At 37.6% G+C, this 26,267-nt stretch overlaps 1 protein-coding gene across 1 annotated transcript; it reads left to right on the top strand.

Moving 5' to 3' along the window:
- Positions 1–10,587: 10,587 nt before the first annotated feature.
- On the top strand, positions 10,588–24,856 carry PPP1R42 (protein phosphatase 1 regulatory subunit 42; the record flags this gene model as incomplete). The annotated part of the gene is made up of 8 exons (XM_082285541.1): positions 10,588–10,716; positions 11,935–12,101; positions 12,547–12,685; positions 15,322–15,438; positions 20,473–20,590; positions 21,898–22,026; positions 23,214–23,365; positions 24,770–24,856. 8 exons carry the CDS (start codon positions 10,588–10,590, stop codon positions 24,854–24,856), a joined length of 1,038 nt encoding a protein of 345 aa, XP_082141667.1.
- Positions 24,857–26,267: the final 1,411 nt, after the last annotated feature.

The following is a 26,267-nucleotide window of genomic DNA, read 5'->3' as shown; positions in this document are numbered from 1 at the left end:
TTAAAATATGGGGTGATAAAATATAAGATTAATTGCATGCACACAGAACTTTTTTCATGTGTCAAGTCTTGAAGAACTGACATCAGAGAGTATCCAGTTAGTTGAAAGATTTTTCTGGAGTTAAAAATAATTATGCTAAACCTTTAAGGAATTAATGAAGTATCTTGTTCCTCAGGGTGTATTTTTATGAGCTGTAGTTTTACTTTTCAGAGCCTCAGAGTAATATCCACAAGGAAATACGTAATTTAGGAAAGTTGATTTTGACCCTCAGATTAAACCTCTAACATATGAAATATTTGCTGTGATGTTTGGTTTGTTTTTAATTATGAAAAAATGCTTCATACAGGACTTTCTGAAAACTACAGTATTCTGGGAAGTAGTATGGTCCAGTGGATAGGTCACAGGACTGCATCTCAGGAGAATGGGGTTTTCTTCCTGGCTTTTCAAAAACCAGGAGTGCATTAACTTTAGCAAGGTATTTTTGCCAGAGCTAGTGTCTATTTCCCTCTATGAAATAAGAAGATTGATCATTAGTCTTTTAAAAACATAGATGATAAAGGATATGTAAGTATTATTGGGTTTATGCACTAAAGGTCATCACTACATCTCTAGTTTGTCAGACATTACCACCTTAAATAACAATTTGTAATACTGCTGTCAGCAAAGAATGTTTACTCTGTTTTGCATAGTTTGTCTCTTTAGATCATCACAGATAGGAAATGGCTAACCCCTTTGAAGGGATTATAAATGTATTATGTATTATTTTCAGAACTCTTCATTTTCAACAGAAACATGTATTCAACTCCTATGTAAATTTGTCCATCATTTCCTGTGTGAATTTCTGTTTTCTCTAGCCCAGATTACCTCAGGGCTTATGTGCAACTGCAGTGGCATTACTTTATTATAAAAGGAAATTAATTTATGTGCCTACATCTAATGGCATGCAATCTTTAGTAATTACAACCATCTGAACTTTCTTCTCCACATGAAGTTGCATTCACATAATTTGAAGTTAGAATTAAGCTTCTATTTTAAATCTGTTTCTACGGGAGGCATTTTCAGTCTGTTCTTCAAAGCTGGAGATCTAACTAGAGAAAATGGCAGATACTGTTTCAACTTAAACTAAGATGTATGTATCCTGTATGGTGATACAAGCTCCAAACTAGCTCCTCATTATTCCAAATTTGTGTAGAAGTTCTTCCTTTTCCACTTTAAAAATTCTTAGGACATCTAGGTAAAGCTCTATGAGTAGCAAAAATGGTTTAACACAAATATTTATGTAAATCATCAGCTGGGGACAAATAACATGTTAATAACATCTAACAGCTATTTAGAATAAAGAATGACTGTGTGAGTACTCAGAAATCTATACAATGTTTGACAAAATAATGCTGAGATACCAGTACATCCTTGGACTGCTTCTGAACCATAGCAGCATATCATAATTTTTACTTTCTATTCTTAATTCATCTGTCAAATTTCATTACAAGATTTCCCAAGCTGTTATATCCTCTATGGTGAAAACTTAAGTGTTTTGAATTATTTCTTATCACTCATCTTTGGAGACAGCATTTTGCATTTCTCCAAATCTACACTGTCATTTTTGCTGGAGGTAAGATACAATCTTCATTTAAAAAAACAAACAAACAAACATCAACTCTATAAAGATAAAATGTTTGTCCTAACAAACAGTTTTCTAGTAACTTCACTTTCTTTTCCAGGCTCCAACAGATTTTAATACTGCAGGTCTGATATGTGACTTCATTGTCTTTGTTGACTGAGGTGCTCCATTCCCAGTTGCTTAATTGTTCTGATCATGCAAGTGTGTAGTGCAGATGATTTGAAGAGGTCTGTCCATGTCAGTGTGAGGAAATCAGCTGTAGTAGTACGTTGCATAAATAGAAGCAGCTCTCTAATGCTTCAATTTACTTGGTTTAACTCATGAGTTTTGCTTGCCTCAGCCTGCATACTGGTTGGGCTGCACAAAACAGACTTGAGAAACTTAACGTTGTTGTGTGAAGTTATAGTAATTGTAACCAGGCAATCATGGTTAAATAGGATAAAAACTTTTATTTTATTTGAAGTCCTAGAAGGACCAAATGAAACAAATACAGATCTTAACTTTAGACTGAACTTTCTCTATAGAAAGGCATTCTCTTTAAAGGTAGATGAACTTTATGTTTGGTTGTTGTGTTTTGGGATTTTTTAACTATAGTAATTTCAACGAATTTGTATACTCCTCATAAACGTTAAAGCCTTTCATTTATCTCTGAAATCCTTTGATGAAGTTGTCCAGCACCAGGTTTTGCTTCAAACAGGAAAAAAGATGTGAAGATCTCTTGTATGTGCTGCTACAGAAAATGAGCCAAAGAACTGAACTGTGGGCTTTGTCAGTGCTGTATGTTCTTTTGAATGCAATGCTTCTCTACTAAAGAATTTTTTTTTCTTCTAACATGGTTTGTTAGCTTTCTAAAAGGAGATCTAAGGATGTGAATTAATCTTGCAGAAGGAAGGCAACATGAAATGTAGACTTTTCTCCTGTTCTGAACTTACAGCAAACCTTTGCAGAGGGCTCAGTATTGTTGCTAAATAAATGTAGAACCACTGTTCTGTGCATGGAAAATAGGGAAAGCAGGGTGATGTGTAAGTGTTCTTGGCGTTAGGAAAAAGATATTGTGGTCAATGACATCTTGCATGTAAGTAAAACAAGAAAGTAACCTCTCCCCTGTAATGAAATTTAAATAATTTCAAGCCAAAAGAGTATAAAATCCCATTCTTTCCTCCACACCTTTCTTAGGATATGGGAACAAAACGCTATGTGTTCTTGTTGGTATGAGATGGGAGTTTGAGATGGTGGCTTCAGGTCTGCAGTCAATAGTGTCCAAACACATGAAGTGTGCATAGGAGGATGATAACACTGCTAATTCTCCATTTTTATAGATACTTGTATCATTTTGTCACTTAGAGGTCTGAATTTGATGATTCCTAACATCTCTTGATCCAAAATGAATTTGTACCCAGCACAAATTTAGCAGCCGAAGTCTTGAGCATCAATATTAAACTTCTTGTTTTATGGTAGACTTCTTTGTCTAAAAATAGTGTGCTAGCTAAGGAACAGAAGATGCAGCAGCCAAGCATTCATGAAACATTCCTGACTTTATTCCTTTTATTAGTGTTATGGCTGAATGGGCTTTACATAGCCATAGATATCAGTACTGGGACCAGTCAGTTTAACATCTTTATTGGTGACCTGGATAGTAGGATCGAGTGTACCCTCCACAAGTTTACTGACAACACCAAGCTGTGTGGTGTGGTCAACATACTGGATGGGAGAGATATCATCCAGAGGGACCTTGACAGGCTTGAGAGGTGGGCCCATGCAAACTTCCTGAAGTTCAATAAGGCCAAGTGCAAGGTCCTGCACCCAGGCCAGGGCAATCCAAAGCACAAGTACGGGCTGGGCTGAGAAAGGACAAGAAGCCTGACATGTCTCAGCAGTGTGCACTCACAGCCCAGAAAGCTCAACTGTGTCCTGGGCTGCGTCAAAATAAGTGTAGCCAGAAGGTCCAGGGACGGGATTCTGCCCCTCTACTCGACTCTCATGAGATCCCCACCTGGAGTACTGGTGTCCAGGTCTGGGGCCCCTAACACAAGAAAGGCATGGACCTGTTAGAATGAGTCCAGAGGAGGGCCACTAAGTTGATTACAGGGCTGGAGCATGTCTCCTATAAAGTCAGGCTGAGAGAGCTGGCGCTGTTGAGCCTAGAGAGCCTCCAGGGAGACCTTATAGCAGCCTCCCACTACCTAAACTGGCCTACAAGAAGAACAGAGATGGACTTTTTACAAGGGCACGTTGTGATAGGACAAGGAGGAATGGCTTTAAGCTGAAAGGGTAGGTTTAGATTAGCCATTAGGAAGAAATTCTTCCTTGTGAGGGTGGTGAGGCACTGGAATAGGTTGCCCAGAGAAGTTACAGGTGCCTCATCCCTCGAAGTGTTCAAGGCCGGATTGGATGGTGCATTTACCTGGTCTACTGGAAGGTGTCCCTGCCCATGGAAGGGGAGTTGGAAGGAGATGACCTTTAAATGGATCTTTAAAGTCCCTTCAATGAAACCATTCTAGGATTCTACAATTCTGTGATGATTTCTCAAATATCGAAACCACCACCACAGCCCCAAGAGCACAACAAGGGCTACAGCCCAGGTCTGCCACTGCAGCATGGCAGTGAAGAGCAGATGTCTCTGGGCCATGTCATTCTGCTCCAGTTCCTGCAGTAGCCGAGCCATCTCCCATCTCAGCATTCCCGCACGCTGCCGCATGTGCTCACGTGTGGCCTCATCCAGCTCCATATTGACCATCTGCAGGTGCTGGATGATGATGTTTCGCACCACACTCAAGAACACTCGGGCAGCCATGGCCTGGAGGAGGAGGGAGAGAAGGGGTCAAGTGGGTCTGGGAAGGAGCAGGGAGCAGGTATGGGAGCTGCACAGAGTTGGGAGCAGGTAGGAGAAGGGGTGGTGCTGCTGGCAGGGGGCTGGGCTCTTGATGCAGGGTGAGAATCCACGTTTCTGTCCCAGCTCTCACGCAGCCCAGCCTCCCCTCATGTGCTTACCTCTGGCCCAGACCCTGAAAACCAGTCCCACTATGACTCATCCCCTAGGATGTCATAGGGCCAAAGCCCATCACAGACACTCCCAGCCACGCCCTGGCTCTGCAGCTCACAGCTGTCCCTGGCAACCAGAGCCTTATAGCCTCAAGGGACAGACCCACCCAGCAGGACAGGTAATAGGGGATAATAAAGGTATTATAGGATACAGGTAATATAGGATGCAGGGGTGGCTTCTTCATACTAGGTGAGAAGCTGCCAGAAATTCCCTCCATGTCTGAGAAAGCCAATGCCAGCCAGCTCCAAGACAGACAAGACAGACCCACCACTGGCCAAGGCCAAGCCCATCAGTGATGGCAGTAGCACCTCCCAATAACATATTTAAGAAGAAGGGGGAAAATAAACTCATGCAACACCAGCAGCCAGGAGACAGAAGTGAGAATATGGGAGAGAAACAACTCCGCAGATGCCCGGGCCAGAGAAGGAGGAGGAGGAGCAGGAGGAGGAGGGGCTCCAGGCACCAGGCAGAGATTCCCCTGCAGTCTATAGTGAAGACCATGGTGAGACAGGATGTGCCCCTGCAACCCATAGAAGTCCATGGTGGAGCAGGTAGACACCTGCAGCCCTTGGGTGTGCCTGAAGGAGGCTTTGACTCTGCGGGAAGCCCATGCTAGAACAGGCAAGAGTGTGAAAAGTCTTCCCCTAAGCAGGAAGGAGTGACACTTCCCACAATCCCCATTCCCCTCTTTGCTCTGCTCCAAGTTTTTGAGAATCTTATATTTGCTACCTTTGAAAAAGTAAAACTCAAATTGCAATTAATTGGAACAAGTTATTTCAGACATATTTCACATAATAAAACATGTTTGCTTGTAACATTTTGTGTCATTTTTCCTGTAAGAGAAATAAAGTCCTAATCTTGGTTTCATTTTAAGCAATCACCCTGAGCCTTCTCTTCTCCAGACTGGACAGACCCCGCTCTCTCAACTACTCCTTAAAAGAGATATGCTCCAGTCCCTTCATCATCTTAACAACCTTAGCTGGTCTCTCTCTGGTATGTCCATGTCTCTCTTGTACTGAAGAGCCCAGAGGTGGACACCAGCACTCCAGGTGTGGTCTCACCAGCGCTGAATACAAAGGGTAGGATCTCCTTCCCCAGCTGGCAATATTCCTCTAATGCAGCTCAGGATACCATTTGCTTTCTTTGCTGCTACACTGGTGGCTCATGTTCAGTTTGGTGTCCCAGGACCTCCATGTCATTTTCTGCCAAGCTGCTTTCCAGCTGTTCTATGCTGGTGCCTGTGGCTGTTCCTCCCCATGGGCCAGGTTTTGCAATTTCCCTTGGTGAACTTTTTTGGGCTCCCCTTGGCTCATGTCTCCAGCCTGCTGAAGTCCTTCGCCATGGCAGCACGACCCACTGGAGTATCAGCCACTCCTCCCACTTCTGCTTCATCAGGAACTAATTAGTTGGCTTTTATAAAGGCACTAAAAAGTTTTATATAATTGATTAAACAAACCAAAACAAAACCAACAACCAACCAACAACAAATTGGAATAATGTTTCACCATAAAAAAAAATTATTAAATATTTGCTAACATGTTTTTTTATTATTAGTTTGCTGTTACATACAGTATCCACTCCATTTATAAAACTATTAACTTTTCCAATTCAAGCATGAGGGAAAGGAACTGGTAGTCCATACTCACAAAAAAAGCCTGGCATGCAGGAAGAAGGGGCAACATCAAGCAGAAAAACTGCTGGTTAACAAGATTTAAAAACACATAGCCTTATTAAGACATTAATAAGGCAAAGAGCTCTTTGTAGAGGTGAGCAGTGAGGGGGATATTGTTCAAAGTCCATTTGCATTAGAACAGTCTTGACAATGTAGAGGCCTTGTCAAGCCTCTAAAGGGGGGAATGATGCCTTAGGTTTTAACTTTAATATTTTTCAAATCCTTTACTGCCTAGTGTGTAACTAAATGAAGTTTCCTGTTGCCTGTTAGCTGCTGTTCTCTCATGCTGGTTAGGCATAACAAACCTCTCTAGGTTTTGTGAGAAACTACTCACTCGTTTGAAGTTTCAATTGTTTATTAACTGACAATAGGGGACAAATGATAATAATCATCCAACCAAGGCAGAGGGCGCACCCCTACGTACTCAACTGCAGCCAGGCCACAGGCAGATGCACACCCTGCAGCTAAAGGATACAGTTTTTATACCCCAGGGGGATTAGCTCTGCCTCCGCCCTGGCTCCGCCTTCATATGATGTTTTCATTGGCTCATTGTCTACAGGGTCTTCTTATTGGCTCGTCGTTTCTGCAATAGGGGTTCCCCATTTACTCCTTTATGTTAAGTAGGTTAACACCCCACACCCCCTTTTAGAACAAGATTACATCATCCATTTCTAGAACTTTACAATCAACCAATTACATTAATGACAATCCCAACAATGAACTTATCAACAATAAACCCATTTTCATAAAACTCTCATTAACCATTTACGAAAGCCAACCTTACTAATTGCATTTATAACAGTTTCCACCTCAAGGACACCAGGCCCCAAAATGTGCAAGCTAAGGCCTCTGAGAGGGGGGCAAACTTCGGGTAATTACATCAAGAAGTGAAGTTATAATTGGACAATTAACCCTGATACGCAAATGAACCAAACTCATGAAAGTGTGAAGAACTTTTGACCCAGGGTCCATCTTGGGTGTAGCCTTTGGCCTGCCCAGGGTGCACCTTTGAAGGCCCTTCAAATAAGTACCTACCTTTATTCCCTTATTCTTGTCCAGTCTCTGGTTTTAGGTGGCCACCTCAGGCGTCAGCAGGTTTCAAAGGTTTCTTCTGGGACAAATTAAAGAGTTGGGCAATCACCAAAAGTAAAGTTCTGGATTCTGCCCCTGGAACGGGGCTACTCTGGATGTATGGACAGACTGGGAATGAAAGGCTGGAAAACAATGCCACAGAAAGGGCCCTGGGGATCCTGGTCGACAGAAAGCTGAATATGACTCAGCAGTGCCCTGGCAGCCAGGAGGGCCACCTGCATCCTGGGGTGCATCAGGCACAGCATTGCAAGCCAAGCAAGGGTTGTCCCGCTCTGCTCTGCACTGCGGTAGCCTCACCTTGAGTACTGTTCTCCACAAAAATCATATTACCTGGTGTGCAACAAGCCAATAATTACACTCTTGAGAGAGACATTGATTATTTATTCCAAAATTATGCAAGCCTGGGTGCCTGGTGGAATTCCACCAATCAAGCATGCAAACTACCAAAACTTTTTACTATTTATACATTTTAGTAAACAAAGGAATTAGTGTTCATTGGCTATAAGTTACATAGTTTTCTTAGGACTTCCTATTCTACTATTGGTTAACAATTTTCTTGCTTCTTATGCTAATTAGTCCACATGTCTAATCTTTCTCTTCTTTTGGGTTGGTGATCTCTGAGTTGGAGGTTGTAGATCTCCCCCTTCCGGAATTACTTTTCACTCAGTTGCAGCTGGTTCAGCACAACTGCTGAGTTGAATTCATTACTTTTTTCCTTATCTTGGGAGTTCTACCAGATGTCTTGATGGCTTATAAATTCTGCATTCTTTGTGACCAGTCTCAGTCGGCACCCTTTTTCTCAAGCTTTGTTAACCTCCCCCTCAGTCTCAGATCATTGAAGCATGTCAAGCCCTAAACTTTAACAAGGTAATTCTGCAAACATGTAATTTGTTTTTCTAACACATAGATATCACTTAGAGCTTGCTTGTTAGCTGCTATCTGTTTCACAAATGAAATCTCCCTTGTTGACTGGACTCGAAAGTATACAAAGATCAAACATGAAAGAACATCCTTTCTTAAGAAAATTTTTACATATTCCACATTTTGCAACAGTCCTGTGTGCAATTCTGGGCACCACAAAATAAAAATGACATTAAGCTATTATAGGAGGTCCAAATGAGGACAAGGAGGATAGTGAAGGGACTGGAGAGGAAGCTGTATGAGGAGTGGCTGAGGTCACTTTTTCTGTTCAGCTTGGAGGACACTGAGGGGAAACCTCATTGCAGTTTACAATTTCCTCATGAGGGAAAGTAGAAGGTCATGCACTGATCTCTTTTCTACAGTGTTCAGTGACAAGACTCGAGGGAATGGCCTGAGGTTGTGTCAGAAAAGGTTCAGGTTGTATATCAGGAAAAGGTTTTCCAACCAGAGGGTGGCTGGGCACTGGAACAGGCTCTCCCGAGAACTGGGCATAACACCAAGCCTAACCAGAGTTCAAGAAGCATTAGAACAATGCACTCAGGCACACAGTGTAACTTTTGGGATGTCCTGTGCAGGAGATGGACTCGATGACCTTTCGGGTCCCTTCCAACTCGGGACATTCCGCACCTCTCCGAACGCGGCCGCCAGCGACGGTAACCCGCGAAGCCTCGTGGGAATCGTGACTGCGCATGCTCGAGAAGCCCCGCCCCTGCTCTCCCCTCGACGCTGATTGGTCGGAGGGCGCGCGCCGCGGCCGGTAGCGGGAGCGCCCCGCCCCTCGGCGTTGGCGTGCGGTTGCCGTGGCAACCAGGGGCCGGCGGCTCGCGCGGGCCGAGGGCTGAGGGGAGAGCGGGGCCGGGCGGGGTCGCGTTCCTGCCGGGAGGGTGCCTGGAGCGGATCCCGGCCCGTGCCCGCCGTCAGAACCGCCTTCCCACCGGCCCTGCTGGTGGCGGGGCGGCGGGACGGGCAGGGCGGTGGACAGTCGCACGGCTGTAGGTAGGAAGGAGCTGGGGGACCGAGGGAGGGAGACCTGCCCGGCTTTCTCCCGCTTATTCTGCTGGGTTTGGAAGAAGATCTGAAAAGGGGCTCTGAAAGTTATTTTTATCTAAAAAGCAAGAAACTCACAGTAGAAAAACAGGCAACCCACAATGTCCTTTCAGGTCTCCTTCATCCCCATCTTTTAAAATCAAAGTTAAAAGCAAATCGTGTTGCGATAAAGGAGAGCTACTGAGCTTCAGATTTGTTTCGTAAGAAAGGAAGTTTCTTCTGCCTTCGCAGCCTCGATCTTGGCTTTTCTTGTTTCTCCTAATTGTAATGCTGGCAAGGAGGATTCTCTGTGCGAGGTTTAGCACTGGGACGCTTTTTGCTGTCTCCTCAGTTTTCTGATACACTATTGTGGGGCTTTTGTGTATCAGCTAGAATAGATAATATACATTGGTATATGTACTGGCTGAATAGGTGACCTTTCTGTTCTGAGTCATTAAGTTATATCTGTTAGGGTATCTTTATCCCCGGATCGTTTATGCATCCCATTCAATACTAGCCACTTACCTTCTTCCCTCTCCCCCATTCCCTCATTTATAAGCTCACTTATATGAGCCAGAGTTTGAAAAAAAAATATGGTATTGTTGTGAGAGCCTCTATAATATGCCTTAGTGGGAAAAACTCAAAAGTTTTTAACTCTGCAGAGGATGCCGTTGTGCACGTGACAAAAGTGCTGTGCAGATATATAAAGAGCACTGTAGCTTAATGCCACCTCCCACAGCCTGTAAAACCTGTTATGGAGTGTCCTGTATTTTCTAATTTATAATCAGGTTATGAACTTCCATTAACTAGTTAATATGTGTGAGAATTATACCTGCTGTGGAGCATTGTGCTCATATTTCTACAAGAAAAAGATGAAAACCAGGATACAACCTTCTTAAGCAAACTGAAACAACAAATCAAATAGAAAAAATATTTTAAATGTTAATTAATACACCAAAAACGATAAAATGTCAGCAATAAAAGAGGTAGATTTTTATAGACCATATAGTATCACTGTAAATGAAAAGGGTATGGTGAGGATATGTCAGATTTCAAGTACACATGTAAGCTTTGTTGAAGTTCTGGGATACAAGTAGTATAACATTTTCCCTTTTTTTTGTTTTTAAGGCATTCTATAATACTACTTAGAAGAGCACGTGGAATAAACTATTAATAAAGAACCAGTAGAGCAGCTTGATCTATTACAGAACCATGGTTCAACTAACAATGGACTTAATTGCTAAAAATGCCAGTCACAAGAATCGTAGTGAAGAGGACTTTGGACAATATCTGCAAAAAATAACTCATCTGAATTTGTCAGATAAAAATATCGATTCAATTGTAAGATTTATTTTTCATTATTCCTTTTAAACTGGCTACTCTAATGTTTTGTAGTTACCGTTATGATGAAGTGTTCATAGTTGGCGAGACAAACAAGGAAAGCCAAGTTTGACAGAGTTGTTAACTCACAGCACAATCTTTTCAATCTATCTGTGATTTATTCCTTAAATTGCAGAGGAAGTCTGAGAAAGGAAAGGAGAGTTCAGGAACAGGAAATAACCCGAGTGAGGTTAACAAATTTGGACTGGTGTAGTGGCTTTTTCAAATTAGTCAGGTTAAAAATATACTTTTTTTAAAAAAAATTGCTCCTTGGGGCTTACTCATTTAGAGAATAATCCATGAGCTTTTTATTTCGAAGACTAAACCTGCAAATTTAACCCTGTCCTCCTTCCTCTGAGTTTAATAGTAGGAAATGTATACAGGTTTCAGTAAGTTCTGAGTTAATTCAGATTCTCTCAAGATACTGAGAAAATTTTGAAACTGCTGAGCCCTGCACAAGTGCATTGTTGCATGTGGTGGATTTCTGCTCTAAAAGTGTGATTTCAGTCAAGAAGAAATCCCTTGTTCTGTGTGAACAGATCCCTGCAAGCAAATGGGTTTATTCAGCCCACTCCTAGGAACACGTGCAGCCATAGCAAGTTACTAATTGGATCAGTCCGTTTGATGAGGTCTGGTTCATCAGCTGCCACAGCGAAGTTTTACAGAAACCTTCATAAGGAGTGGCCTTTTACTTGTTTAATAGGAATGTATTCAAAGAAACTCAACATTTGAGTGCAAACCTGAGTTCAGAAGTACATTAAAATAGATTGAAGTGCAAGGTTGTGTATAAACCAGTAATTCTTTGCCAAGAACTGGTTTCCAGTTACATCAGTGTGGTTTAATGGAGACAACTAGACTAAAAACTGTGCTTTTCTGGAATCCATCTGATGAAGGCAGGGAAGGGAATGAAGTCACACTGTATGTGGTGTATCTGCTGGTTATGCCTGTAGTCATCAACTTCTCTATGACCAAATAATAACGACAGATTTCAGTCTCTAATCTGATGATAACTGACAATATAGAATAACTCCATTGTTCTAGGAAAAATAGTTTTAAGAAGTGTTTGCTAAAGGTGAAAATTTATTAATCATGCAGCAGAATTTAAGTATAAGAACAATGAATAGCTTCCAGAAGCAGGCAGTGAGTGAACATTAAGTAGCATGTTATTGTTTATTTCAGGGTGACCTCTCTTTCTGTAAAAATCTGAGAGTTCTGTATTTATATGATAACCAAATCAACCAAATCCAGAACTTGGACTTTGCTTCAAATATAACACACCTTTACCTTCAGAACAATCGTATTTCAAGTATAGAAAATCTCTCATCACTGAAAAAACTTGAAAAACTGTAAGTTGAAAATAATGTATTTATTTTACTAGTAAAAAGAATAGTTATGACACTTAAGAAATTTTTTAAATTGTGTAGCCATTAAGGTCCTTTCAGCTCCTAAATTTTGCTTTTCAAATGGAAGTAATTGCTTGTTATTTTTTGATGAGATGTTCTGTGATAAAAGTAATGACATATCATCTTGACATCTATTTAAATTATTTTATTCTTTCAGTCATATAATAATAATAATAATAGTAATAATAGCAGTAGATAAAATTGCAAAAAAGCTCTCGAATCAGTTAAGTGTACAATCTACTTGTATGCTGGGTTATTTACTTTTTCTATCATAATTTCCAAGTGTTATTCAATAATGCTTGAAAAATATTTTTCTTTATATATTGAAGCCTTGTGTTTGCTCTTACTTTCAAAGGACATTAAATCTGTTTTGTGTTCTATTCTGTAGATATTTGGGAGGCAACTGTATCACTGTAGTTGAGGGTTTGGATAAAGTAGGAGAACTAAGGGAGCTACACATTGAAAGTCAACATCTCCCTCTTGGTGAAAAGCTTCTGTTTGATCCAGTATCTCTTAACTCCCTGGCAGTAAGTATATTTTGAGAATTTCAATGAGCCAGTTGTCAAGTGATTAGTATTTTTAGGAGAAATGATTAGGACTTGATCACTCTGTGTTTTCCTTCTTTGCCAACTGGTGGCATTCTTTCAGATTCTACCAAGGGACTCCCACCCTAATTCTCATTTAAACGAGGAGTCCAGCAAATTCTACTTCATCTTTTTTTTTTTATTATGAAGGATGAAAATGAGAATAAAGAGAGAGGAATTAAGGAAGTGTGTGGATGCCCTATACCAACAGAATGTGAATAAACTTAAAACGGGGTTGGAATTTTTCACTCTTAGTTTTCTTACTCTGTTTCACTTGTAGTGAATTAGTTTGTTGCTATTTCACTGATTTGATTGTTGTAGTTATTTACTGCCTTTTGTGTTTCTGTAGAAAATGGAATGGAAAAAAAAGGCACTAACAGCTTTTTTTTTCCCTGGATATTAAGAACAACACAATCAAAAACATTCAGTTTTAGTTCTGTAGTTCTTCTATGTTGTGTTATATCAAGATTTCAGGAAATCTTTTTGAAGTTGTCTTTCAACATGTTAATTGCTCAGAAAACATAAAAAATATAGTTGAAAAGGTTAAAAAGTAGGCTTTATTTGCTAATGGATGTAGTCCTGTACTAAAAAAATTCCTCTTGCTGTATCTCCCATAGTGTAGCCAGGGTTTGATGAGCCTTTTTTTGTGAAGATGAAAAACTCACTAAAAAGTGAGTTCTTTTGTTCACATGTATATCATAAATATTTAACCTAGCTCTATTTTTTTCCTGTTTTGAGGTTAAGTAATTCAAGACATGTATTGCTGTTTTTCTTTAATAGAAATGAGTCATTACCATGAGAGCATTTGTACTTTGTTCCCTCTATATTGGAGAAATTATCAAAGTAAAGGGAAGTTTTATAGCTATAATCTTCCCAGGATAATAATGTATAATAAACTCTTCATGTGTTTTTCAGCAGCCTGGCCTAGATTTTGTTCTTCGTGGCTTTTATTTAAGGCCTTTTGAAGTGGGGTTTGTTTTGTTTTTTAAGGATCACCTTGCATTCTTGACAATGTAACATCTTTGTGGAAGCTAAATGTAAAAATATTCTATTTTATCCTCCAAGTGCTAAGTGTTTGGAGCCTTTTTAAGACATCACATTTTACTTCTTATTCATCTGTTTCTGGCTCTTTTAATGGCGTCAGAGATGAAAGAGATAAAAACATGAGGCCGTATAGCTCTCTGTGTACCACAGGCAAATGTTTTCATGATGACAATGTCATGAATCTGACTGAGAAGATTAAGTTTATGAACCTGGCTTATCAGGATGATACTGGTAATTTCTGTCTGCAATGTAGATCTTGGTCAAATTTTTGAAGGGAGTTAGTTTTCCTGTATCAACTGCTGAAATGGAGGTTTTCCAACTAATGGTAAGTCCTATACCTTGTATAATTCTAAACTCACTGGATTAGGTGTCCCTTTTCATTTTCTAGAGATATAAACTTCTTCTTTTTATGTGGAACTACATTAGTATTTCCCGAGATAAACACCCGAAACACATTTAGCTTTTTATCTAAAATGTAAAGATCTCCGTAACTATTGTCTGTTACAAATAGCAAAGTGCAATATGTGACTCAGTACTGCTCCAGAGAAGGGGTAAGGAGCAGACGTATGGATACTGAGAGGTTTGTAGGATCAGGCATGAAAGAAGAACGCTGTAGTCCAGCTGTTGAATGAGACTATGTGGGTATCACATAAGGGCTTCAGCTCTGCAGTTCAGATGCAATCTTTGGGCCCACAGTATAAGAACATGGACCTGCTGCAGCAAGGCCAGAGAGGGCCACAAAGAGGATCAGAGGGCTGGAGCACCTCTCCTGTGAAGACAGGCTGAGAGAGTTGGGGTTGTTCAGCCTGGAGAAGAGAAGGTTCCAGGGACACCTTATACCAGCATTCTAGTACCTAAAGGAGGTTCATAAGAAAGCTGGAGAAGCACTTTTTGCAAGGGTGTGTTGTGATAGGACACAGGGTAATAGCCTGAAACTGATCAAGGGCAGGTTTAGATTAGCTGTTAGGAAGAAATTCTTTGTGAGGGTGGTGAGACACTGGAACAAATAGCACAGAGAAGCTGTGGATGACCCATTCCTGGCAGTGTTCAAGGCCAGGTTGGATGGGCATTGGGCAACCTGGTCTAGTGGAAGGTGTCTCTGCTTATGGCAGGGGGATGGAACTAGATGATCTTTAAGGTCCCTTCCAGCCCAAGCCATTCTATGATTCTATAAAAAGGCAGTCAGTTTCAATGTATGTTTCATACTTCAAAAGTAGAGTTAGTAGCACTTGCAGAACTCCGTAAAGCACTTGAACATGTTTAAAGAAAAACAAAAATTCTGTATTTACTGAGAATTCCTGAAATAATTGAGAAACAATCTTACTTTGGTTTCACTTCAAAAGCAGAATAAATTACATTTTAGGACAAGATGGAAAGCCAACATAAAACAATCTGTATAGTACGTGGAGGTGGTATTTGCATGTTTCTTCTTCATATGTTTGTTCATCTTTTAAGATAATTTTCTGTAATAGTTTACAACTTGAAGCATACATGGCATGAAAAAAATACTTCTTTTTCTGCATTTCTTCCTTCAGAAATCTTTGTCTGTATTGAATATCAGCAATAACAACATTGATGAATTAGAAGAGCTGGCAGTTTTGGAAAATCTTTCTTATCTTAAAGCAGTCGACAATCGACTTAAACATATGAAGGTATTAAAATAAATATTTGTTGTATTAAGTATGGGTGATAAGAAATTAGTCACATTCATCTTTATCACCAAATTTATGAGTAAAAAGAAATTTTACTTCTGCTGTTACTAAATCTCTGGATTGTCAAGCATGCTGTCTTTTCTCATATAGAAATATTACTGAGATTAAAAATGGAGAAGCATTTATCTAGGACGTCAAAAATTCTATTTTTATTAATTAATACTGAAATTAATGGGCTTAAATGGTAACCCAAATCACCAAGACAAAGTCTTGCTTAAAATAAACTCTTTCATTTCTGGTTTGCATATACATTTTATTTCCTTAGTAAACTTAACTTTCATTGGTTAGTAATTATTAGAATAACTATTCTTACTACTTCTTAGAACACAATGTATTTTTAACAGATTGTTGAGAGAATTTGGCAGTTCTCTTTACTAATGAGGAGATTGCAGTATTTCGTGTGCATAACCTATTAGTTATATAGATGAATATATTTTCTTTGGACTCTTCATTTTTTTACACTTTAATATTAAAAAATGTTGAATGATGTCCTTCTTTTTTACTTGAGGACTATTAATGCTTTGTATTTCAAGTCCTGGATGTCAGTTGTGATTGAATTTATATCAAAATACAATTCATGTAGGCTTTAGCTGAAGAATTAAAATCACATTGAATATGTTGGTTACATCAAAATAGCAGAAAGCTTTTTCAAATAGGCAATCTCCCCAAAGCTTCCCTTTTTAAAAGAAATCCATTTCTAAATAAAACATATTACAGAGATTTTTATATTGGCTCTTTCTTTCTTATAAATAAAATATACTTCTGTTGTGATGATCTTAAAAAGAAATTGTCATAGCCAAAGAACCAATTAATTTTAAGAATTAGGATGCCAGTTTGAGACAGCATTTTCAGTATCTCAGAGGAAAAAACAGAATCCTCTGAAACAGAATAAGGATAAGACAAAAAGACTGCATTATTCAGTAACTGTGTATATATTATTTATTCATTATTAAACTTGATTATGTAATCATCAGGAAAACCAGAATTATATTTACCCAAATAATGTAGATTTCTATGCTGCATGGTCACAATATTTGAAAAATTATGCAATTAGCATTTGAGTTTGCTGCTGCTGTCCATTACATTCAGATTAAGCTCTGGTATATTTTGAAAGTGACTGTTCTTTGTGTTTTCTAAACAATCTTCCAATTGTTTAAAAAATATAATTGTTTGAAATATATGGAACAGGGAAGGTGTTTCTATTCGTATCTTTGCAGACCTGTAAAATTAATGAACATATCAAATATGTTTAATATACAGTGTAATGCAGGTGGATATCCAGCTTTCCAGCTACAATTACTGAGTTTTAAGGGATTACATTTTGGTAGGCTCTACTTATCACTGATATAAATTCTTAAATAAATAAGAACCAAACTGTTGAAAAGTGCAGTAAGCCATACAAAGTATTTTTTAAAAAGTCAGTTTTAACGCTGTGTAGAAGGCTTTAGCTCACAGCATACACCAAGTAGGAGAACAATCTTATACAGCTGCTGACTGTTAAAAAAAAATAGCTGAGGGAAGTTTTGAGTATGTTTCAACTTTTTTGCATCCCTGAATTTCATGATTGCATGGCATACATTATTCTACAGCTGTGAAAGCTGCAAGGATTTTAGGAGTATACAGTTCTATACACTTAACTGGTTCTGCTGGCTGAACTTGTTGCACACAGCAAAGGCTCTTTCATTCCCACACAAGCTGCCTCCATTCTCCTCCCTCTTGCCCCTCTGTTATCAAAACTCTGATGTATACCTCTTTTTCATGCCAAAAGCACTATGTCCCCTCTTTTACCATTCTTTCTTTCCCATCACTGCCATCAAGAACTTCCCCAGGAATATCTGGCATTGATCAGAGATCGTGGCAGTGCTGCATGACATGGAAGTGTCGGAGAGCTCTGTACCCAGTTGTGCTTCACCCGGTGGGAAGAAAGACTGTAGAGGAGCTATCTGTGTCTGAGCAGGTCTGGTGAACTGCAGGAATAACATGGAATCTTTGTGAAAGATGAAAATATGAAAGGCATGAGAAATGTATGATATGCAATCTTATGTAGACTTTTCTCAGTTTTGTGTATTTTATATAATTATTTAATATCTAAACATTTCTCTCAGTTTTTTCGCTTTATTATGAAAACCCATTTTCCTTTGCTTTGCAACCATGCCACCTTGATTTCAGCACAGTTGGAAATTAGGACTAGTAAATTCAAGCACTTAAGGTTGTGGCTAATTCAGGGCTATGTTAGCATAACTAACAGACATCAAGGCATATGACCTGGTTTCACTTGACTGAAGTTTATATAATGCAGTCTGAACAGTAGACAGAAGAAAATCAAGTAATTTTTCTTAATTCATGCAAAATAACTATGACTAGCTACCATATGCAAAAGGTATGTTGTAGGTCAGTTCTCAAGAACATAATTGATTTTAATAGAATTGGCTTTTCTTTGTTTTCTGTTGCTTGCTACTTCATTTATTCATCCTACTGAGGTTCTGGTTTGCTTTAGTCAGGATCACAAGGTCTTCTAGACTGCAGTGTATTTGGGTTGGAATTAAGGAAATTTTTTAAAAACACTATGTCTATTAAAAAACCCCCCACAACTATTCCTTTTTACAAAAAGCCAACATATTATTTATTTATTAAGTTCATTAGTTTTTGGAAGATTATGACTTGTGTGAGTGTTTGGATAGGTAGAAAAAATATAGCTAGAAATACCTGTAAAACTCTGTATTTCCCAAGTCTTTAATTTATTCAACCTCTGCCCAGTATTGATTATGACAAGAGGATATCACGAAAGATGAATTCATTCACTTCAGAATTGAGTCAGGAACAAGAGAAAAATTATAGATTTTCTCAAATAGATTATGACAGGTAATCAAACTGGTGACAAATTGCTGTCTGTAGATGTAGCTGGGGCAGTTGGATTAGATGTTTCCGATAAAAACTGGAGCATACTGGTCAAATACCAATTCTTAAATGGCCACCGTTAATTGGTAAGAAAGTTATTGCCAGCACTCCAGCTGCCTGCTCGGGCACTTGCCCTTCCCCCTCCCCACCCTCCCCGATGGAATATAGTTTGCTCGTCAGTATTTTGTAGCAGACCTCAAAGTGATAGCATGACATGATCATTTATCAAACGGAGCCTGCCCAGAAGAGTGTCTGGTCCCTTTAGTACAGCTTATTGAAAGGCTGGGAAGTGAAAGCACTTTATTAGAGACAGGAAGGCAATGAACAACTAGAGCGTATCGAAAGGGTAATCATATTTCAGCACAGGATTAGTGTGCTCTTAGATAAACATACATTGGAGTAAGCATGTTCTGGGTCATTTATCAAGTAAGTAACAGCTAACAAAAATCTACAGGACTCTGTGTACATTCATCAAAGTTAAACTGTATACATTTTATTTCAGTAATAGACAACTTTGTGTTGCAAAACTATTTCTAGGAAAAATTCTTTCTAGTGAAATCTAGAACACATTACAGGCTTCAATTATAGTGTCTGAATGCTTAGGTAAGAATAAATAAATATACTTGCTAAATGATTTTTCTTTTTTAATAATTCTAGCCTAAAATATTTTGCTTGTGATTAAGTGCTAGCACCTAAACTATGGGGGTTATCATGTTGCTGTTCGGATACATGCTGATTAAGCTTTGCTGCATAACATTACAAGAATTATTAACATTTCTTTGTGTGCATTGGTCCTCAGAGTTTCTTGCATTGTTTTATCAGTCTTGATCCTCACAGAACCAGGCTTTTGCTCTCTGTTTTTCTAAGAAGACATTTTTATCACTGAATAACAATAGATGATAATCACCATCATCAGAGATAGACCAAAAATTATATGATTTGGAGGTATGAAGCTGTGCTGCCACTTTCTCTTCCACATGATTTTTCTTAACATATATTATGTAACCCATAGAATATTTCCAAGAGGATTTTCTACCAAGGGAGATGAGCCAGCAAAAGCAGAATTCTCCCTGCTTGTGTTACCCAAGCAATTTTCTAAATTTGAAGGACCTAAGAGATACCTGCATTACTAGAGACTTCATTGTTGGCATCAAGCTACAAAATTTCACACACTTTGCAGTTTAGAATCTGTCACAGCATGATGAGTAGATTTTTCCAAATTATTACAACAGTAGAACATAAATTCTCTCTCCTCTTCTATTTGTACAGGTAGTCTTGAATCCCTCCATAAGCTTTTCATACATACAAGAAAAGCCTGTGAAGAATGGGAGTTAAATGAAATTTTGGAAAGAAAGTATTTCATAAAGTAGGGTGTCTGAGTAGAAAGGACCAATCTGCTAAACTTTGCATGTTTTTACCTTGAATTTATTGTATTTAAAAGACAGAATAGTTTCATCTAGGTCATGCTGTCCCTGGGTAACAGACAGAAATACAGATGGAGCAAGGTATATTTCACTAATTTCACTGTTTAGGCCAATACTATAACTGACCACCCACAGTTAGGTAGGGAGAGATTACTCTTTCTCCTGTAAAATACAGTTCTACATATATATAAAGAGAGAGGCAGTCCACTCTGGATACTCTGGTTTTTAGCTTTTTTTTTAGTCTGTCCTTTATAAAGTATTTATTGTGCCACACGCTGATATTCTAAGGGCTCTGTAAGACCTTGGTGATGCATTAACAGACATTACATATCATACAATTGTTTTCATTGGTACTTCCTAGGCTTTAGGTGCTTATAAGTGAGATTGAAGTGGTAATTTTCCAAAGCTGGCGTTACTGTATCCTTAAAAATGGTGTGTCTTCCAGCTGCATCACCAGTTCTTCTGTGCAATTTTGATGTATTCAGGGGATGCTGTGGACCAATCTGCTTGAAAATGCACATTCTTAATGTGAATAGTCTTGTTGAAGTTATTTCTGTGTGCAGGATTTGGGCCTGGCTGAACGAATCACTGTTGAATTTTATTCTGGAGGGGGAAACATAATCACAATGTTCTGTTGTTGTTTCAATTGCAGGATTTGGAGGTTGTATTAAAAAAATGGACAAAGCTACACAGAATAGATCTTACGGGAAACCCCATCTGCCAAAACCCAAAGTACAGGGACAGGATTATAGTACAGTCACAGACTTTAGGTAAAAAATTGAATCAACAGCCCACCCATAACCCCCACTCTTTTAGAAAATAACTGAAAAATTAATTGTTCTTGAGTAGCACTATGTATGTAAACACAGTTACTGCTATAGATATGTGTCAAATCATACATTTTTAATTTATATACAAAGCTAAAACTGCTTATGTAATCAGCTTCACAAGCCATCTTGTTTGGCTTTTGGTATTAGTAGTAGTAATCATTTGTTTTGTAATAGATGATTGGTGAGACTGTTACAAGACAATTTTTGTGTTCGTATTCCAGATGTTGTGAAACTGATTTTCAAAGATCAGTTTAATCCATTCCCCTATCAATGTGTAGTAGTTGCTAAAGTGTTTTTGTTGTAGAGCGCCAGTTGTGCAGATCCCACCTTACTGTGTTTGAATTTGTCATATAACATTCATCCTTAAACTTAGAAGCAGTTCACACTTATGGGTGTTATTTGTTAATCTTAACCCTTATGGTGCAGTTTATATTATTTATATTATAATATAATATAAGATTATATATATTATATTATATATAAGATAACTTTAGCATAAAAGGAAGAAAGTTATTCTTCTATATCTAAACAGTTGTACTGTAGAAATAAGTAAAAAAAAAACCCTGCTAATTTTTTACTTTTTTGGATAAATGTGGCAATTATGTTTAAAGTTAGAATTACGGAACTTGATTTTTCTCAGAGTACAAAGTATTGGCCATTAAGAAAAAGAAACAGCTTATCTGCACAATGAAAATAACAGTGCCTTAGGACAGTTCTAATGCAACCTAAATTTGTAGCCACCTGAGGTATTTCATTTGGGCTGACTCAAAAATGCAGATGCAACCAATGAATCATAGAGCAAAAGGTTTATGGCACCTAAGTGAGTAAAGTTAATTAGAGAGGAAAATCTGTGTGACTGTCTTCATGATCAGTAGAATCCCTTGATTGCTAAGACATGTAGTTTCCCTCTGAACCTGTATTTTTGCATCTATCTATACTGTATGTAAGAGCATATCCTTTCTTCAGAACTTTCTAGAAGTGTTGCATGTTAACCAAATATGAAATATGTGTATTTCCCTTGAAATTTATAAAAAATGTAGGGGTTTTTTTTTGCAATTAAGACATATTAAATCATTCTTGCAGCTTGAATATGAACATAAATCTTTATTGGTTATTTTTTTCTTTACCAGAATACTAGAAAAAAAAAAATATTTGAAGAGAATGAATATAGAGCCAATACACATTACATACAACTTTGTATAGCCATTTAGTTCACTTTGTATCACAGAAAATGTTCTCTTTTGCAGAATCCCTTGATGGGAAAGAAATTCAAGAAACGGAAAGACGTTTCTTAATGAATTGGAAAGCCTCCAGAGCTGCCAGGAAAAAAAGCAATGAAAGAATAATAGATGAACATGCAGCCTATGTACAGTTTTGTAAGAAAAACTAATCAATTATTTCATGCTTATTTAAAAATTACAGAAATCATAAAATAGCAGCTAAAAATATATATACTAAGAATTGTATGTAAGGAACTTGTACCAATGATGAGTCCAAAAGACATGAATAGAAATTGAGCTTTTCCAATATAAAATTTAATTTTAGCACTAGTTCATGTGTTGGTTTTTTCCCTCACATCCCAAACTCCCAGAGTCATGGAAAGGAGTAGCTAGTACATTTTGAGTGTGTAAATATTCACATTTACTTCCCATGTTTAAAAAATGTTGGGCATTCTTGAATAAATATGCATGAAATTCATCAGACATTTAAAATATATTTGTTGATACTTATTTGATCTGTGTATATTGTCAGTCCTTTAAAGGCCTTCACAAGATAGATGTAGCAGAAGTCCAAGTTTTAAACTTGGAAAGAAAAAAAAAATGTCTGGGAGGTAAAAAAAGCCTTAAAGCCTTTTTGAGGTTTAAAGGCAACATGTTCTTCAAGTGGGAAAACAAATTAGTGTTGAAACTAAAATAAAACCTGAAATAAATGTTGAGGTTTTTTTAAAAATGATGGGGAAGTGGTGGTTGTTACAGAGTTGACTGCAGGTTAAAACATAAATGACTTAACAGCATGTCTTGCCATCTTGCAGTATTTGGATACAGACATTTGACTTGAAATTAGTCAAAATGGTTTGGATTACCATATTTATAAAGTAAAATTGGTGGCAGTTACACTGTTGCTTTCAGAAGATAAATTAATATGTTATTTTGGAAGACATGAAGGCTGATTCTCTGCCTGCCAGCACCAGCCCTAAAATATTTGGTCTGCTCAGTATTTGGAAGCCATATGTAAATGGCAATGGTTTTGAAATGGTCTTCTGAGTAACTACTGATATAAGGAAGTGCTATGTAATTGAATTTACTCCCTTTCAAATAACTCTACCTGACTGGGAATACCTGTTTTAATATTCACCTTCATCAGTGTTTGAAGCACCTTCCATAATTCCATTCAAAGTTTTCCGTTCTCAATTACCAAATTTGAAGTATTTACCTTAAGGTTTATTACACTGTTTTCTATAACGAGATATATTGGAACCTCTGATCAATCACACTGAATATTAAACAGATATGGTTTGACTTGGGATATTGAATTAATCCTTTTTTCTTTCTATTTTCTGCAGCTGACTCTGAAACACCGTATCTCACTCTTCCTTTTCACGACAGCCACTCTGTGAAAAAAAAAGCAGATTTTTTAGATTTGTCTCACAAGCAGAAAGTTGCAAGAAAACCTCTGTCAGGAATCCGTGAAAGAAGTAGTCAGATGAAAACTCAGGTGTGTTCCTCAAATATCTTCCCTTTAGTTATGTTGGTTATTCTTTTACAGCTCTTGCTGAATCAGTTGGAAAATGAGTACAGGAAGGTAGAGTTTAATATGAAATAATTTTTTTAAACACATTATATTTATTGTCTTTATTTCTTTAAAAGACAGGATAATACAATTCAGTTTCTGGTTATAAATCAGTAGACTAGCTAATAGTAGTAACTTTAATGTTACTAGTTTCTGTCATATGCATTTAACTATAATCATTTTCCACAAAGGTAAAATAATATCGAAGCTAATTCTCAGAAGTAAGTTAAGGTGTCAGCACCGTTGGTGAAGGGTGATCCTGTGCATGGAGTCATCTGCAGAAGGAGAAACAATCTCTTTTCATCATTACAGCTTACTTCTAACAGCCATGCTCCAGTTTCACCTGTAGCAATAGTATAGTTAGGTATTTGGGACCTAATATCACTCCGTCCAGATATTTAATGTTATTTTTAACCAAACAGTTTTATTATTTATCAGCTACACTAGCCAAAAAAAAAAATTCATCATTTATACAATGCCGTAGATAAAATAAATAAATACATGCAACTGACACAGGTATGCTTCTGTTACTAAATTAGTATATATAGTGTTCTATTTTATATTTACATCCAAGTTAGAATTTGTTAGTATGTTTGACAATTTAACTGAGCAACATTTAATGCTATTTTATTCTTGACAACTTACCACTTTCCATTCCATCACTTTTGTTCCTTCTGATTATTTGTTCTGATTAAAATAGCTGCCTTTCCATTGAGAAGGGAAGAAGAATTGCAAATCATAAAGCTGCTCTCTTTCAAATAATAATCTTTGTTCATCACATGACAATGGATATATTCTGGCCTAAAAAAACCCTGAACTTGTCATATATGTGCCCATTCTCGAATTATTTCTTGCTGCGGAAAGCACAAAGCAGTGGAGCAGTTAAAAAGAAGAACTGCAGGAACAATGTACTAGTTATTATAAAAAGTAATAGTGTTAGTACTACTATAGTAGCACACTATTATTTTCCAGTGAATAGTCCAGGCTTCTGAAATTTAAAGGGATACAGACTAATACTCCTGCCATATAAATATGTTTGTGGTTTTTTCAATTCTGTTGTAAGATGGGTTTGCTTGCATGCTCAGTGTTCTGTCAGCGTGCATGTCATCTTTATTAGCATCCTGTCTTTTGGGCCAGGCTGAGTAAAACTGTGCTTTCCATTTACCATTCCCCATAGTCCTAAAAAAGCATGGAATGTGCATGTACATCATCTTTTCTTCTATAAGACCTTCTGCTATTCCCTTGGAGACAAAGCATTCCGATTCTGCTGTACAATGTTAAAAAGCTGTCTGATTGTTGAGCTTCTTTGCTTGGCAAAAATTTTCTCAGTGTGAAAAAGCTGGAATACATCCCGGCTCTGTTGAAATCCTTTTTGACCCTAGAAAGGCAAAGAGTGCATCTTCCATACTTGATTGAAATAAATGTCTTTATTTTTATTAATTTACATTTGTTAATTAAACAATTTGAGTGATTTTTTTTTTTACTGTTATTCTAGAAGATTTTAGACTGTTTTTGCAGAAAGGTTTGAAGAAACTGCAGTCAGATGATGTGCATTTAATATTTTTTAAAAACTTTTAAGTGGGACTTTTATCTTAGATGCTGAAGGTTGCTGTACCTTACAATTTCATGTGTAATTACTAATCCTGAGATGTATTCTAATCTTGTTACTAAAAGAATTCCATAGAAACAAGAGAGTCTTGGGAGTTAAAGGTTTGTGAATTCTTTAGAATATTTATTGGGAAAATAAACCCAAAAGCTCAAAGAATAGAAATATTCATTCTCAGAGTTTATGCAGATAGGAAAAAATGGTAAATCATAGTATTCCCTTGCCAGATCCAGTAATTAGGGATATACATGAATGTGCCCACAAGTAAAGGAAGGACATTTTTTCAAACTGAACAAATACCTGTATTGTTTAATTGAAATTCAGTATTGAACCAAAGAAATTAGTGAATTTTAATCCTACCCTCTGTGTTAGTCAAATAAATTATTCCAACAGATGTTTCCTCTTTCCCTATACATACTAGGTGATGTTTGACCTTGGCAACTGAAAAACAGGCATTAAATACCTTTTTAACCTACATCTAAGATCCACTGAGGATTGCATACAGCTTGAACAATAAAAAAAGCCACTTATTACTAGATTACTGAAATATGTCATTAATCTTTCTTTTTTGATGATAGAAAAACAATAGCAATTTTATATTGAATTTTAAGTTAGTTTTGGGCATTCAGAGAAAATTATGGATATTGGCAGGAAGTAATTAAAAGAAACCAAATCACTTAACTATTTTAAAGATACCTAATACCTTCCAATGGGATACACCAATATTATTAATTTTCCCTGAGTAGAGAAGTTGTTGAAATTTTGATGTTGTAAACCTAATCTGTTACCAGCAGTTTCTGCCCACATTGCCTTACTCATGGAATTAAATATTGTGGTAGGTATTTGTAGCAATTCAGAATGGGGTGGGAAAGTCACCTTTTGTCTCTCCAGCATATGTTACGGAATTAGCAATATGGAAATATCTTTAAATGATATCGTCAGCGTGTAATAAATACTCTGGATTGTGCCCACTAATTATAAGCCACTCTGCTGCCACCATGCACATCATGTATAGCTCAAGTTCTAGTCCGAAAGGAAGGAACTTGCAGTGAACAATGTCAGTTCTCCCTCTTCTTAGGCAGGTGCTTATATAAGCATTGTATTTAATTAGATAAATATTTATAAATGCCTTGAGTTGCAGTGATTTGTGTGGTCTGAAATCTACACAGGATAATGTATATTTGATAACAGGTAGAAATCTGCATGTTCTGCATGTTTACT

The sequence above is a fragment of the Coloeus monedula genome (assembly GCF_965178545.1).
Source record: "Coloeus monedula genome assembly, chromosome: 1".
NCBI classification, from domain to species: domain Eukaryota; kingdom Metazoa; phylum Chordata; class Aves; order Passeriformes; family Corvidae; genus Coloeus; species Coloeus monedula.
This window is presented reverse-complemented; position numbering and strand designations above follow the sequence as displayed.